The sequence below is a fragment of the Myotis lucifugus genome, unplaced genomic scaffold (assembly GCF_000147115.1).
Source record: "Myotis lucifugus unplaced genomic scaffold, Myoluc2.0 scaffold_4, whole genome shotgun sequence".
Lineage (NCBI taxonomy): Eukaryota > Metazoa > Chordata > Mammalia > Chiroptera > Vespertilionidae > Myotis > Myotis lucifugus.
This window is the reverse complement of record NW_005871052.1, coordinates 15,914,337-15,930,392: the sequence shown is the minus strand read 5'-3', so window position 1 is coordinate 15,930,392 and position 16,056 is coordinate 15,914,337. Positions and strand designations below refer to the sequence as shown.

At 54.3% G+C, this 16,056-nt stretch overlaps 1 protein-coding gene across 3 annotated transcripts; it reads left to right on the top strand.

The window, feature by feature from the left end:
* Positions 1-1,660: 1,660 nt before the first annotated feature.
* EFNB1 (ephrin B1) lies at positions 1,661-14,950 on the top strand. Of its 3 annotated transcripts, XM_014465963.2 has the most exons (6): positions 2,475-2,575; positions 10,733-10,794; positions 11,486-11,763; positions 12,522-12,614; positions 12,821-12,949; positions 13,107-14,949. In XM_014465963.2, the coding sequence occupies exons 2-6, from the start codon at positions 10,787-10,789 to the stop codon at positions 13,517-13,519; spliced, it is 921 nt and encodes a 306-aa protein (XP_014321449.1). In that variant the 5' UTR covers positions 2,475-2,575; positions 10,733-10,786; the 3' UTR covers positions 13,520-14,949. The 3 variants fall into 3 exon arrangements, with proteins under 3 accessions (XP_006082984.1, XP_014321447.1, XP_014321449.1); XM_006082922.2 differs by lacking the exon at positions 10,733-10,794 and having other exon boundaries at positions 1,661-2,575; positions 13,107-14,950; XM_014465961.2 differs by lacking the exons at positions 10,733-10,794; positions 12,522-12,614 and having other exon boundaries at positions 1,661-2,575.
* The last annotated feature ends 1,106 nt before the right edge of the window (positions 14,951-16,056 follow it).

The window sequence follows — 16,056 nt, the reverse complement described above, 5'->3', positions numbered from 1 at the left end:
AAGGAAATTCATCTACCACAGTTATTGGCACAGAATAGGTACCCAGTATGTGGCAGGCTGCTTTCCATACTCAGGTTTTGATGTTCTGCCATGCACTTGCAGAGGGGAGGGGGGTGATCTTTGTTTCCAAGCTTGAGTTTGGGGTGCCCTTGCATCTTATTCTCATCTCTCCTTGCTCATACCCCAATAAGGGGCCCAGCTGGGATCTGAGAGACTCTAGATAACTCCTCCTCCTCCCTGTCTACCCAAATCCCTCTCACTCTGGATGCCCTGTCCCTGAGATTAGTAGGGGTCCTGCTTCTTTTTATTTTCCCCCAAACAGAGGCCCGCTCTACAGCCAAAGAGATAATAAGAGAATCCAGTGAGAAACTCAATAGCTCAGCCTCCTACTTAAATGAGATAAAGGAATGAAACTGTATAAATGGTAGAGCACTTTGGTGTCTCAAATGGTTCCTCACTTAATTATTTCCATAAAGAAACAGTAAGGGGACTTCATATTCTTGGCAATCCCAAATCCACATCTTTTTACTGTGCTTTCTCTTATTCCTTACACTCGGGCGTGGTTTTTGACAAGGTAACCACATCTGTTCCAGGTCTTGTGTTTAAGTGCTTGTGCCAAGCTTGTGTGTGCCACGCTCCAGTTCAGTGAGAGCGTCATTTGTCCCAGGTGCCCGCAGTACTATGAAATACCAGTAGGGGGAGATATTAGCACGTGGGTGTGTCTGTTGGGATCCTACCAGGGCAAGCGGGTTGGACTGGGAGGGCCAAGCTGTGGGATGGAGCCAAAGTTATAAGCAAGGAAGCGAGGAGGGGCTGGGAGAATGGGGTAGGGCTGGGAGACAAAGACCCAGATGGCAGGCCGGGAGAGGCTGGAGTCCGGTGTCTGCGAGTTCTGAACGCCCTCTTTTGCTTTTTGAAAAGGGGCCTGCCCTGCGCCTTTCTTCTTTGCCTTTAAGGTGTCTGTCTTTATGGAGGTGCCCTCTTAACCTTGCTGGCCTATTCGAGGCCTTGCCCGCGCCTTCTGACAGGACCTGACTCTAAATCTGTGCTCCTGTGGCTCTCCTCCAAATCTGAAATTCCGAAGGCCTAGTACCTAGGGGTGAAAAACTCACCCCCACACCAGGAATACCGTACTTAACCCATCTGAATCCCCACTACCCACCACTATCTGTTTGTACGTTCAGGTCTCTGGGTCAATGTGCAAGCAGACATTTCATTGAAAGGGCGGAAGGAGGAGTGGCCACCAGAGTTATACGGGAGGCTGGCCTTGGAGCAAACAGGCTATCCTTGCCACAGAGAGCAGGACTTCAGGACTCGTGCGTATATAAAAGAGAATGGAAGTACTACTTTCTCGGGATACTTGTGACCGGGCCTGTGTGGTTTAGGACAGTGGGTCTGACTGTTGACCAGACGCGCGGGGAGGAGAGGATCCGACAGCTGTAGAGGAGCGCCAACTTCCCACGGGTGAGCGCTCTGGGAACAGGACTAGGCGGGACCCACCCTTAACCGCACGAGCCACACACTCAGATTGGTGCCATGAGAGCGCGGCGTCCTTAAGAGCTCCCTGAAGCCCCGCCCCTTCCTGTTCGGGGGCGTGGTAAGGGGCAAGGACCCTGAAACGGAGGTTGCTATTGGCTAAGAGCAGTAGGGTTGGCCTTGCTTTCGTGTGAGCACGGGAGTAGACAGCTTAGCAGCGGCGGAGGGAGTCTATGCGTGCTGGACCGCAGTGTGAGGTGTGTGAGGCTAGTATTAGCCGAAGACCCTCGGGCGCAATCGCAGGGAAGCTAGGACTCGGCGACCCTGCGAGGCTTCAGAGGCACAAACTGATGGGACTAGCTCGCTCAGCCGCATCTCCTCTCTCTTTTAAGTGCACTGACCGGGGCCCGCGTTGAAGTAGAAGCTGTCGGGGGGCGCGGAGCCCGGAGTCCCAGTGTGGCCTGGAGGAACGGAACTTGTGTCAGGGCGAGCCAGGTGGGAGCTCCCGAACTGCGCTCCGGTTGTAAGGAGAAGCCCACATCTTCCGAGGGGTGCCGATCCCGGGACAGTCGAGGCGTCGGGGCGGCCACCGAATCCCCAGCGGGGAGACCCTGTAGGGGAAAGGGTACGCAGTCCCAAACAATCTCGGAAAGCAGAGCGGAATCAGGCGGGTGCACCCGGGGGCGCCGAGCCCCTGTCGCGTCTGGTGCGGCGGAGAGGTCTGGGGAACGAGCCCTCGGAGGCCCCAGCCTGTGCCCAGGTTGGGGGCGACTGCCCAGTGAGTCCTCCTGGCCGGCCGGGAGAAGAAGAGCGGCACCGAAGCCTGCGGGAGGGGAGCACTTCAAGGCCGGTGGCCGGGGAGGATGGGAGCCTGAGCGTTTCAGAGCGCAGCGCGGCACGGCGGCAAGACGAGGCCAGCTTTGCTGAGGAGGCGCCAGGAGATCCGGAACTGCAGCCTGCCCCCCGGGAAGATGGCCCGGCCCGGGCAGCGTTGGCTCGGAAAGTGGCTTGTGGCGATGGTCGTGTTGGCGCTGTGCCGGCTTGCCACGCCACTGGCCAAGAACCTGGAGCCTGTGTCCTGGAGTTCCCTCAACCCCAAGTGAGTAACTTAATCTTCTCTACTCCCTGGGGTGGGAGGCACTCCCTCCGGGTGAGGCCGAGCGCCCCTGAGTGCAAGTGGGGAAATGTTTGGAAGAAGAGCGGCGCCCCATTTTGTCTCTGGCTTTTTCGAGTGTGTTTTCCTGCGGACGGGCAGGGCAGGGTGCGGCGGGTTGAGGCGGGGGCACTTGTCTGTGTTGTGACCCCGCAGCTTGTGGGCCCTCTCCTTCATACCTCCCAGATCAAGTCGAGATGGTCACTCCAGGGGGAGCTGGGAGTGCAGGCGCTCGGTAGCGCACTACAGAGCTGGGTGGTGGGGGGAGAAGGCAGCCCCTTCTGGGGCCCCTGAGAACGTGGCGGTTTTCGCCCAGAGCATAGGGGTGGGGGGCGACTTTGACCTGGGCCGGGGATGAGGCCAAAACATTGGTTCCTCGTTTGTTTAGCTATGAAGGGACCTAGGCGCGGGACTCCCGCTTGGGGCGGGTGGCAGCGCCCCTATACCAATTCGGGCTTCTCCCATTTTCATTTCTCTTTCTTCCCTGGTTTGCCTCCCTAGCTTTACGTTTTGCTATTTCTTCTAGCCCCCCTTTTCTCCCTGCCGGGCCTTGGAAGGGCGGGCGCTGCTTCCAGGCGCACAAAGGCGGCGGGTGGAGAGGGGCGGAGTGGAAGAGCGGTTTGTGGGTGGGGGGGTTCAACCCAGCGCCCGTGGGGGGGGGGTTCCAGTGGATCCGGTGGCAGAGATTCCAGGGCACCAGGGAGAAGGGGGGGCGCTCAGCCTGGGAGGGAAGAGGGAGGGGAGTGAAGGATTTGAAGGATTCCTGCCCAGGCGGTCCCTTCGCCCCCACCCTATGTCCCTCAGACTGGGAAGCTGTGCTTAGCTTTCCCCCAAGGGGTTGGGGAGGCAGTTATGTAGAGGAGATCCTTTCTTTTTTTCCCCTCCTCCTTCCCCTACATAATCCCTCCCTCCCCCCCCACCCCCCAGCAACACACACACCTTTCAGGGCGGTGGCTCACTGGTTTCTGGGCTGTTAGTAGGGAGTGAATGGGGCTGTGTGGTGACCTCTGGACCTTTTTCTCCTTTGGCATCCAGGACTCAGGTTGGAACTTAGGGTCAAAATTGCTCTTCCTTCCTGTTTTCTTGAGGTCCCCGCAGTGTGCAGACACCCCCCACTTAGTTGGAAAGTGGGGGGGGGGCTTGGACTTAGTGGGAAAGTGGGGGCCTTGGCCTGCCCTGTTGGTGCTCTCCCATTCCTATATCTGAAATCTTTTCTTATTCCACTGTCCTGGGCTCCCTGCTAACTTTCTGGGCTCCTGTGGGCCTCAGACTCTTAGGTCCCAGGGACATCTGAGCCCTGGAGTGGGAGAAGACAGCTTCTTTAGTTCTCTTCTCCTTGGGTTAAGGTAGGGTACTATTTACTGTTCAACGGGGTAGCTAAACCAGGGTCGGGATGGAGGGCTCTGTCTTGGTCTTGGAAAAGGAGTAGCAAGAATTTCTCCCATACCCAAAGCCATATCAGGCACAGCGCTCTAATAACAGTAGGCACTCAAAATGGTCTGGGGGCCCTGGGCTGCTGAGCCTAGAAGGAAAGGTTGTAAAGTGTCCAGTTCTCCCCCTTAAGGGTAGAGGCTGGAAATGCTCCCTCTTGAGCCAGGAGAGCTGAAAGCCGCCTGGGGTAGCCCATCATAGGGGCTCATGGGAGTGACCTAATTGCTCTCTCAGGTCTCTAACCAGAGATAGCATGCAGCTCCACAGCTGGAAGGGAGCCCTCCTGCAGAGTTGAGGTGGTGGGGTGGGGGGAGCTGGGAGAAACAGGATTTCTCTGAGTTTCTCCCTTTTTGTGTTTTGAGTTTTTAGTGCTCTGGACTGGTTTGCAGGTTTTTGAGGTCTGACACCCCTACATCCACTTCAGGCTGAGTGCAGGCATTGTGTGTGTGTGTGTGTGTGTGTGTGTGTGTGTGTGTGTGTGTCGGGGGCGGGGGGTGATGACTGAGGATTCAGTAGGACCTGCATGAATTCTATCCTATAATTGAGCAGGTTTTGGGAATGGTTGGGGACTGGTTCTGGTACCCCTGTGTGCCCCCCCACCCCCCTTCCATCTCCTCTCAGGGGTCTGCAGCCACCATGGGGGTGGGCAAGAAGACAGGAGGGAGGCACTACCCTCAGCTCCACTGGAGCTCTGGGGGCTACCTTTGCCTCTGCACCCAACCCTTAGGCTGCCACAGCCTTTCAAATGAATAGTCTCCCTCTGTCCATCTCCCTTTTTGCTTCTGGCTCTCCTTCTCAGGTCCCTGTTGGTTGGCCTTCTCTGATCTGCACTCACCTTCCCTCTCTAGCCAGGCCCCTCAGCTCTCCCTCTTTCTCACACTCCCTCTCACTCTTAGTCACTCTCTGCCTCTTTTTCTCAAGTCCTTTTGTTTCTCGCACATGCCCGTGCTCCCTCACAGGCTCATTTTCTCTCTTCCCTCCCCTCTTCTTCCTGGCTTTTGGTCTGTCTCCTCAGCCCTGTCAGGAGCTGGCAACCCCCTCCCCCCCCCACATCTCTCAGTGCTTATAAACCCTGCTTAATTGCTTCCTCCTTGGGAAAAATATCAAAATAAAGAAGTGGTGGGGCCAGAGGTATGTTTGCAGGTTCCAGGGCGCACCCCAGTCCTGACCGTCAGAGGGGAGCTGGAAGGGCCAGTTCAAGACTCCCAGCCTCTTTCCCAAATTGGCACTGGGGCTTCCCAGTGTGGTAGACCCTGGGTGGCAAGAGCTACTGCCTCCTTGGCCCCTCTTGTCCGCTTTGTCTGAGGAGTGCAGGGTGGGGAGGGGGAGGTTGGTCCCACTAGAGGCTGGGAGGAACCAGAGTGTGCGCATGCACTTGGCTGAAGAGCTGTGATGGAAGGTCCTAGGGTCGCCCCCTCCCCCAGCCTCCTCTCCTGAGAGCTTGGGGCAGCCGGCAAACCTCACATTTGAGTCCTCAGGCAAGTCCAGCTGCTGCAGTTCAGTCTCTCAGTCCCGTTCTGACCCCTTCTTGCCCCCCACTCAGGTTCCCCCACCTCCAGGGAGTGGGAATGTGCCTGAGATCACATTACACCTTCTCTACAAGGGGGTGGGGGTGGGGGTTCAGCTTGGCATCCGGGACCCTTTGACTCCATTTAGCATGGGTGGGGGCAGCTGCAGACCCCAACCCAGGCTTGCCCGCTACAAGCCAAAGTGTTGTCCCCAGCCCCCTCACAGCTGTTCCAGCTCACAGACCTGGGGAGGCCAGCTTATGGGGCCCCTCGCCAGGGTGGCTAGGGACCTGACCTCCTCTACTCTGTGGCTGATTGGCCATAGGTGGGGGCCTGAGAGTGATGGGAACCCAGCTCATTGAGTTCCCTGTTACTCTCCCTCTCCACCCCCGCCCTGTGCAGCCAGGCCAAGGCTAGAAGGGCCTGTGAGGCTAGGGTGGGGACTGAATCAAGGGTTCCCTTTCTCCCCTCAGGCTCTCCATTGCCTCACCAGCTCAGTGGCTGATGATGGGCGGGCCCAGGGTACTACTGTGCATCATGATTTCTGGGGGTTGGAACTAGAGAAAGGGTGGCCAGCCAGGAGGCTGCTGGTTGCCATGGGAACACCAGGTTTGGGGGAGGTTCACCCTGTGATAGGGGAGCTGAGGTGGGGGAATGCTCACCAGCCACATTTGGGGTTCCTTACCCTGTGCCCACAGAAGCCCCTCCTGGGTGTGTTCATCTGGTACTCATTTTGGGTAGGGGTGCTAACAGCCAGCACCGTAAGCTTCTGACTTCTAAATAGCACTGTTCTTGGTATGCTAACAGTTAGGCAGCACCTTGCTACTACTCACAAGTGTCCTTATATGTGAGCTCATTGGATGTTCCCAACAGCCCTGGGAAGTTGGAACCATAACCATTTCCAAGATGAGGAGGCATACACCTAGAAAGGGGAAGTGACTTGTCTACAGTCAGTCAGTAAGCCTGTAAAGATAGAGCTGTGCTGTGTGCCATTCTGTCCACGCCATTCTGCTGCCGTGGACTCTACGAGAAATGGGAATTCAAGGTGGAGTTTGGGAAGAGGCACTGGCTCCCTGCCTCTCTGGGTTCCCCTCTCATCTCACAGGTGTGGGTGCATCTGTCCTTGGGATTCAGGCCCTGCCTGTGTGGGATGAGCAGTGCTCTGACTTTCTCATTTGACTTTGCTGGGCCTGCCTCTGAGGGCAGCCTGCTCATGTGACCTGAACTAGAGACAGCCAACTCACTACCTGGCACTCTCCCTCCTGAGCTCTGAACAGCACTGTTGCTTCCTCTCTAGTCCAGGAATCTTCCTCTCAGGGACCCCACAGAAAGTAGACAATGAGGAAGGGAAGGTTAAGCCCCCAGTGAACCCTAGCATTGGCCAGGTGGGGCAGATAGGAGGTCACAGTCCAGTGTGGGTGTGGAGGTGGCCTCCTCTGGGACTCTCCTGGTTTCCCTGTCTCCGACAGTGCTGTGTATGTGCCAGGACCCAGCTGCTGTTCCTGCCCACCCACTCCTGGGCGGGCACTGCTGGGACATGCCAGGCCTGCTCCTGCTGCCTCAGGGGCTGGGTGGAGCTGGGGGAGTGAAAGAGGAGCCTTTAATTTGGGGGCTCCCCACCCTTGCTGGGATGAGAGCTGACTTGAGCTCTGGCTTGGGTTCTGTCCTCCACTGGTCCTACCACCCTGGGGGGTGCAGGCGTGGTGGTGCTGGGGTCACCCAATCAAGACTGTGGCTAGTCTTTCTACTAAACTTGGACTAGCATGGCCTGGAACCAGGCTCTCCCTTTGGCCACTCTCTGACCACAAGTTCCTAGAGCTTGAGGTAATGATGAGAAGAAAAGAAGTGTAGATTTGGTCAAACATGGGCAAGCTTTCTGGGCATAACCCCACACTGCAAACTCTCCCCCCTGGACATTGTATGTGTATGAGTGGAGAGGGGTTCAGCTGGACAAAAGAAGCAGGGGCCAGTTAGCCTCTGATCAGTCCAGGGCCTTGGAGGCTACTACCTAGATCCTTGAGGCTTCTCCTATCCAGAGTTTTTTTTAAGCGGTCATTGGTGGGAAGGCTGTGGGAGAGACATGGGCTAGGGTGCAGGGGAAAAGGCAGGCCCCAAGGCAGGAACTGAACTGCTCAGGCTGCGTTCCCCAAGTCCTTTTACTCCTTGGGGTGGCTCCATGGGACCCAGGGGCTATCAGATGCTAAGGAGGGAAGGCCTCAGGGGTTACCATGACAACCTGCTTCAGGCTTCCTGCTGGGCCATGTCAATCCCCTTAGTTTCCAGAAAAGGGCTTTGTCTGGGGGTGGCCCCAGGCAGGAAAGCTTGACTTGATAGTGGGGGCAGTAGTGGTTTTTGAAAAGCAGAGGATAAAGACTTTAACTTGGGGACAATCTCTTCCTCCTCCTCTCCTGCTCCTATTCCTAACCTGGTGAGTATGAGACAAGACTTTCAGGGTTCCCCTGTACAATGTGACTAGTGTTGTACATGGCTTCATAACCTCACTCTCTCACAGGCTACATACCCAATCCTTGTGGGCCCTTGCCACTTTCTTGGGCCTCTCATAGACCAAGAATCAGTTTTTCCGGTGGTGGGGGCTCAGAGTCAAGGAAGACAGGTCTCCTCAGGCTCCTCTCCCTTCTGCACTTTAGGGGAAGGTACCTTTCCCTTTGCCAGCTGCTATGCAAATGAACTTATGAATATTTATTAACTCTGTTCACTGAGGTTGAAGTGAGTCTGAGGAGTATTGGGGGCAATAGTCCTCTCTTCTTCTCCTTCCCCCACCCACTATGTAGACATCTGTTTCCTCCATGTCTTTGGGTTCCAGTTAGCTGGAAGCCCTGTGTTCCAATTCCAGGGCTCCAGATCTTGAGTGGCGATGGAAGATTGTGCTCAGGGCAGACAGGACACCCTGGTGAGTAAGCCAGGGCCAAATGATTAGAAAGCTGAGCTGGCCTGTACCCCCTTGCATGCCCTCAATGCTGTCACCTACAGGTAGGGTCTTGTTGAGGTGCAGCTGTACAAGGTTTTCTTAGATCAGGGGTCCTCAAACTTTTTAAACAGGGGGCCAGTTCACTGTCCCTCAGACCGTTGGAGGGCCAGACTATAGTTTAAAAAAAAACTATGAACAAATTCCTATGCACACTGCACATATCTTATTTTGAAGTAAAAAAACAAAACGGGAACAAATACAATATTTGTATTTGCATGTGGCCCGCGGGCCGTAGTTTGAGGACCCCTGTCTTAGATGCTCTAGGGACTAATGTCCTGGGTGAGTTTAGTCTCCTCCAGTTGGCTCTGAGTATCTCCCTTCAATGATAACGTTCATCTTATCATAGCTTCACATGGGGAGCCTGGGCTCAGTGGGTTTAAGCTTCCTTGTGGCTCTAAGGTGTTAGAAGTTGTCTAATCCTGCTGTCTGGATGGAACCATTGTGAGGATTGGAAAGTGAAAAATACCTTGGGAAATATAGAGGCTTTGGTGAAACTTCTTGGCTTTTTATGGAACATGAGGTGGGGACATTCTCTCTTAAATGTTTATGTGTGCCCCCATCCCATGCCTGCTTCCTTTCTGGCCCTCTGGGGTACAATAAAGTTAGGTACTAAGGGGGAGACCTCATGGATTTTACAATCCTGCACAGCAAGATGGCAGGCCCCAGCTTGGTGGAGCTTCACTAGACATGAAGAGAGGGCTGCCTTTCTTCAGGTCCTTCATCTACTTGGTCTAGTTCCCCCTACTCGCCTCCTTGGCTGTCATTTTCCTCCCTGGGGTTAGGACACAGAGCTCCCAGATAGCCCTAATACCTCATACCTTGTAGTCCCGACTGTGGAACGTACCCTCACAAAGTTGAACCATGCTCTTCCACTGTCAGCTTTGTTCTCTTGAAGTACTGCCTTCAGCCCTTCATTGTCTTTCTGCTAGAAGGTCTGTCCCCAATGAGGTGAAACCCACAGTGCAGGTTGTGAACCTCAAAGCTTTTTAGTCTGGCCCCAGCTAAGCTTTTCCACCTCTTCCTCTACCAATCACTGGGCCATTCACTGACCTGAGTTTTGTGTCCCAGCCACTGCTGTTTACTCTTTTTAAATTAAATTAAAAATTTTAATTTTATTGAATTTATTAGGATGACATTGGTTAATAAAATTACATAGGTTTTAAGTGTACAATTCTACAATATATCATCTGTCTATTGTATTGTGTGTTCACCATCCCAAGTCAATGCTCTTCACTCTTGCTGTGTGTTTTCTTCTTATTTGTCACCCAGAATCCACTTTCTTCCCACCCTTTCTGTTGAAACATCTCTGACCATTCTATCACATGAGCTGTGCTTCCACTCACTGCCTCCAGCCCTTGCTGTTTGAACTACCCCCTCATATATATATATATATATATATATATATATATATATATATAGAGAGAGAGAGAGAGAGAGAGAGAGAGAGAGAGAGAGAGAGCTTGGTGCTGTCTATTGCTGGAACATGGGCCATTTACTTTTCTGATCCCTACCAGACAGTAAAGTCTTTGATGATGGGGCCACATCTTTTCTTCCTATCCACACATTCAGGAAACAAGACTGGGCTCATAGGTACTTGGTGTCAGTATCTGGCTGCCTGACTCTTGGAGTTAAACATGTTGAGTGCTTACTGTGTGCTAGATGCTCTGAGTATGCCATTGCATCCAAGATAGCACAGGCCTGACACCTAGGGAGGAGGGCTCTTTCCACCCCCAGTTTATGAGGGAGGAAACAGAGGCTCAGGAAGAACAGGTAGCACATCCAAGGCTACAGAAATAGTAAAGGCCCTGTCTATCTAATTTCAAAGTCTGTCTTCTTTCTCCTACATAGTACTACCTAGCTCCCATCTCCAGCCTGCCCAGGCTCAGATGTGGCCAAGAGAACACCACTTTTTTACTTTGTGCTTAAGCAAGGATAGAATGATGAGAATAGATGGCCCTGGGCAGCTGCCCTCCCCCTGCTATTCCCAAGTGTCCGGCCTTCTGGAGTAGAAGACCTACCCAGCTCAGATGGCATTTGTCCATCTCCTCTCAGAATCTGGAGCAGAGGCAGTGTGGATGTGGGGGAATTAGAGCACAGATGAAGGAGGTTCCAAGGGCCCTATATTATATGATCTATTGTCTCTGCTTTGGTCCCCTCTCCTCTCTCTGTTCTTAGGAGTGAGACTGGTCAAGTTTGGGGATTCAGACTCTTGCATGATGGGGATGAGATATGTCCAGGTAGGACACTGGGCAGTGGGAGTGGGGAGTGGGGAGATCTGTGTGGAGCTGCACCTGGCCAGAGACTGTGCCCACTACTCCTGGGCTCCAGGAGATGCCTGTTCCTATCTCCCCATCATGCCCAATATTAGCAAGGATGGGAGAGAAGGTATGGGTCCCAGGCAGGTTGAGTTTCCCCAGCCATTGGCTGGGAGCTGCAGGGGGTAGTGGCTAAGGCATGTGTAGGCTTGTGTGTGTGTGTGTGCACACACACACATATATGCGCATGTGTGCAGAGGAGGTGGAAGCAGTGGCTATGAAGGAATGTGAGTGTGATGGTGGTGGGAGGAGGATTGGACTGCCACTTCCAAGGCAGCACAGGCCTGACACCTTGGTACACAGCCCATCAGCCACGTCAACCCCCTGTGGAAATGCCACATTAAGACAAAGGGCTCCCCCAGCTAAGCAGTGCCCCACCCTGCCAAACAGTCAAAGCCTGGCAGCCTTGCCCATGGGCCACCCCTTCCACTCCCTGTTGGCAATGTGGTTCTCTGTCCTCACTCCCAGCCCCATGATGGAGGAAATACAGAATTCCTGTTCTTGCTATCCCCACTCAGTAGACCCAGCCAGCCCTCATTGTTTGCTCCCCTGGCTTGGGAGATGGCCTGAAAACCCCAACCCTTAGGCTGACCCTCTCTTCCCTTCTGAGCAGGTTCCTGAGTGGGAAGGGCCTGGTGATCTACCCAAAGATTGGAGACAAGCTGGACATCATCTGTCCCCGAGCAGAAGCAGGGCGGCCCTACGAGTACTACAAGCTGTACCTGGTTCGGCCTGAGCAGGCAGCTGCCTGCAGCACTGTGCTCGACCCCAATGTGCTGGTCACCTGCAACCGGCCAGAGCAGGAAATCCGCTTCACCATCAAGTTCCAGGAGTTCAGCCCCAACTACATGGGCCTGGAGTTCAAGAAGCACCATGATTATTACATTACCTGTGAGTCCCTGCCCATCATGTGGGTGTCTCCTATTCTGTAGCAATGGCTGCCTCTAAGTAGTGCAGTGAGACTGCACACAGTCAAGGCTCTGCCTGATCTGGTCCTCTTTGAAGACTGGCATGCTCTCCTCCCAGCCTGGCCTTGCAATTCTGCCCCTAATATTCACCAAGGGCCCACTGCCAGTTCTCCTTGGCTCGAGTGGGAGAGTTCTCCAATTTGTGGTGTTCTCTCTCTTATTTTCTTTGCCCACCTAAGATCCAATCTTGGGAAGGGCAGAGTTAGCAAAGCTCTTTGGGATCAGCCAGCTGTTTGGCTTTTCTCTTTATGGGAAACTGCCACCCCAAGAGGGGGAAGGACTTTTTGCCCGAGGTCCCACAGGGAGTTAGGGATGGGATTGGGACTCTAACCCAGTTCTTCTGACCCCCTAATCCAGGATTTCTTCCAGTTTGTGTAGAAGCCTCCCTCAAAATGCCAGCCTGATTGTTTTGCTGCTGAGCAACATTTCCCAATGAGAAGACATATCTTAGTGTCCACTGAGAAAGAAGGGCCAGGGCCTGGTCATGATCAGCACCCTTGGGCAGGGGTAGGGCTTGCTATTCTGTCCCTGTGGGAGGGAAAGAAGTTGAAAGGATCACAGGTAGGTGGGGGCTCCTTGCTACTCTCCACCTCCCAATTCTGTCCTAAAGCAGCACTAGGGTTTCTGGGTAATGTGGGCAGGCCTGTCTCTCCCCCTGATGGCACTGGCATCTTGCTGCAGCTACATCCAATGGGAGCCTGGAGGGACTGGAAAACCGGGAGGGAGGTGTGTGCCGCACACGCACCATGAAGATCATCATGAAGGTCGGGCAAGGTGAGTGCCCAGTTTGAGGGCCCCTAGTTAGGCCTTTGCAACAGATGTCTCTGACTGAATGTGAGTGTGTTGGGAGTAGGGGAGGGGACAGTAGAGTTAAAGTAGCTGAGGTCTGGTATACAGCCCATACTTGGCCCACCCTAGATGAATGAGTCCCTCATGCTGGTGGGGTCCCTTCCCCTCACCTGTCCTCTCTCCACCCACAGACCCCAATGCTGTGACACCTGAGCAGTTGACTACTAGCCCACCCAACAAGGAGGCTGACAACACTATCAAGATGGCCACGCAGGCCCCCGGTAGTCGGGGCTCCCTGGGTGATTCTGACGGCAAGCATGGTAATATATGGGTGTCTCCCAGACTCTGGGACCCAGAGGGCAGAAGCCATTGCCACTGCCCTTTCAGGCCTTGTCTCTGAAGAAAGGCAAGATGGGGCCCAGCCTGAAATCTGCCATGTGTCCTTAACTGTTCCTCCCCTCCCTTCCCCTTCCTCAGAGACTGTGAACCAGGAAGACAAGAGTGGCCCAGGTGGGAGTGGAGGCAGCAGCGGGGACTCTGATAGCTTCTTCAACTCCAAGGTGGCATTGTTTGCAGCTGTTGGCGCTGGCTGCGTCATCTTCCTGCTCATCATCATCTTCCTGACGGTTCTGCTGTTAAAGCTGCGCAAGCGACACCGCAAACACACACAGCAGCGGGCACCTGCCCTCTCACTCAGTACCCTGGCCAGTCCCAAGGGGGGCAGTGGCACGGCGGGCACCGAGCCCAGCGACATCATCATCCCCTTACGGACTACAGAAAACAACTACTGCCCCCACTATGAGAAGGTGAGTGGGGACTACGGGCACCCCGTCTACATCGTCCAGGAGATGCCACCCCAGAGCCCAGCGAACATCTACTACAAGGTCTGAGAGCCCGGCACGGCCTCGGGCCCTGAGGGACTGTCGGAGGGGACTGCACCTCTCCTTTCTCTCCATGCCCTTCCCCTTGCCAGCTGTGCCCACCTTTGTATTTAGTTTTGTAGTTTCTTGGCTTTTATAATCCCCCTTTGCCCTGCCCCTAGGCTTTGGAGGGGGTACTCATGCCCCCAGACCCCATGCTCTTGTGCCTTCCCCCTCTGGCCAGGCCTCTGGGCTCTGTGGGGGCACCCCTTCGAAGAGGGCAGGGTTGGATGCTAATGGACAGTAAGCAGGGAGATGCCCCCCCTGGCCCTGCCCTCCTCACTCCCTTTTCCCCTTCCCAGGACTGTTTGTCTGCTATCATCACTGTTTTTAATGTTTTTGTTTTCATTTTTTAGCTGTCAACTCCTTTTCATCTGTTTTTTTTTTTTTTTTTGGAAGAAAAATGGAAAAGGCAGCCCCTGCCCAGGCTTTCTGAGCCCAGCTCAGCTAGTACAAGGGTCCAGGGCCAGGGCCAGGATGTGGCCAGCCTGGAAGCAAAGGATGGCCTATCTGTTATTTGGGGTTTGGGGAGGCCAGCACTGTTCTTGCCCACGAGGGAAGATGACAGTGCCTTTGGGCAAGGTGTCTCACCCTCCCCTCCTGACCCTTCTGCTACAAAGCTGATCTTGGCAATAGGGTAGTGGCTGCCACCCTTTCACACACACACACACACACACACACAAAAAAAAAATCCCTTCCTTGTGGGATTCTTGGGCATCTCCTGCTTCCCTCACTCTCACGGTAATTAACGTCTTAATTGGCTGTTGCCTGGGGAACAGGAGAGCTGCTACAGGCAGATGACCTCATGGGGGGTGGAGGGAGGTGAGGTGCCCAGGTGGCTATTTGCCCTGCAGAGATGGGAGTTCTACCTACTCCCCCTCCCCCTCCTGTTCTCTCCTTACATTTGGCCCCCTTTGGCCTGGTGGGAGACAGAGGCCCAGGGCAAAGACCTAAGCGGGTATAAGGCCAGGTGGCCTGCTCCTTTTCTGGGCTCTAGCACAGGTGGGTTTCCCCCAAGCCAGCTCTCACTGGCCCCCTAATCTTGGGCTGTGGCCTGGAAAGAGGAAGAAGCTGCCCAGGGTTGGGCCAGCACGCCGTGCACTTTGACCCTGGCTCCTTGCCAGCACGGCTGTTAACAGACTGCCACTTGAGTGTGCCTTGCAGGCGCTCCCAGAGTGGCCGTGGAAGGAGCTGGGCCTTACACCATCCACCTTCATGCTGCCTCCTGGCCAGTTGCCTACCCTAGTGCCAGGTGGGAGAGAGGGAGCGGAACAGCCAGCCCCTTCCAGGTGGCAGTCGGAAGGCGTTTTGTTTTTGTTTCTGTTGCCATTTGTGTAAATACTAGTCTTTTTTGGAAAAAAAAATAATGTAAAGATGTTTTGTATAAACTCTGAATTATTTTCTTGTTGCTTTTTTCTTAGAAAAAAATGAGAACTAAAAAAAAAAATTAACCACATGGAGATGGGTGTAAAATGGTGTCATGATGTTGGGGGATGAAGTGTGAATGTATATGTATGAGTGAGTGAGTGAGAGAGAGAGAGAGAGAGAGAGAGAGAGAGAGAGAGAGAGTGTTCTTGTGCCAGAAACCAAAAACAAACACGATGGGTGATCTGGGCAAGTATGGGAAGAGGGTGGCTGTCCTAGTGGAGCAAGGTGTCTCAAGCCTTCTGCCCCTCCTACTCTCCTGCCCAGTTTCTTTGTCCTCTTGTTCTGCTGGAGCCTTCGACCATTTCCCCATCTGTGTCCTGTCACCTCTGTGGCATTAGCTCTGGGCATCTGTCCACTATGGCACTATGCTCAACTAGAGAGGGTGGATGGAGGAGGGTTTGTTCACATGGGGATCTGGGTGTGTCCACAAGTACTGCCTCCACCTGGGCTGGGGCTAGATCTGGGACCTGCTGGCAGGCCCAGCCCTGCCCTGCCTCAGGATGCCTGGAGGTGGATAGAATAACTTCCCAAGAGCTGGCTCTCAGCTGCAGCCCACTGGGTCCTAGGGTTGCTTCAGGCTTCCCAGTTCACTTCTTAGCCAGAAGAATCTTCTATCCCCTGTCTTCAGAGCTGGGCCACTCCAGTGTATGCCAGAGCCCTCACCTTGGCATACTTGGGAGCTTCTGGCCGACAGCTGAAGTCCCCTAGCTACAGCAGCCCTGAGCATGCAGTCTACCTCTCACAGGCTGGATGTTGGAGAGTGTGGTGAAGTTCATGAAGAGGGTTTGGTCTCAGTCCTAAGGCAGAGACCCCATCTGGCAATGCCTGGGCCTTCCCACTCCAGCCTGCAGGTCTTGTGGGGGGTGTTCCCTGTGGAGATGGCTAAGACAGATGTCAGGAGAGGAGTAAAAGTGAGATCCCAGCAGCTAAAAATGGGTAAGAAGGCACTAGAGGAAAGGAGGAGGAGGAAGGAAGGGGAGGGTTAGTTCGTGATCCAGAGCAGGAAGCCCCAGTGAACCAGCCAAGGAGCAGGCTGGGCTGTGAGGGAAGTGGGAAGTGCATGGAGAAGGAAGGCAGAG

Coding starts and splice junctions, on each gene's coding strand:
- EFNB1 (XM_006082922.2), top strand. CDS start 2,448: ATGGCCCGGCCCGGGCAGCGTTGGCTCGGAAAGTGGCTTGTGGCGATG. Junction 2,576..11,485: donor TGGAGTTCCCTCAACCCCAA/GTGAGTAACTTA, acceptor CCTTCTGAGCAG/GTTCCTGAGTGGGAAGGGCC. Junction 11,764..12,521: donor CCATGATTATTACATTACCT/GTGAGTCCCTGC, acceptor ATCTTGCTGCAG/CTACATCCAATGGGAGCCTG.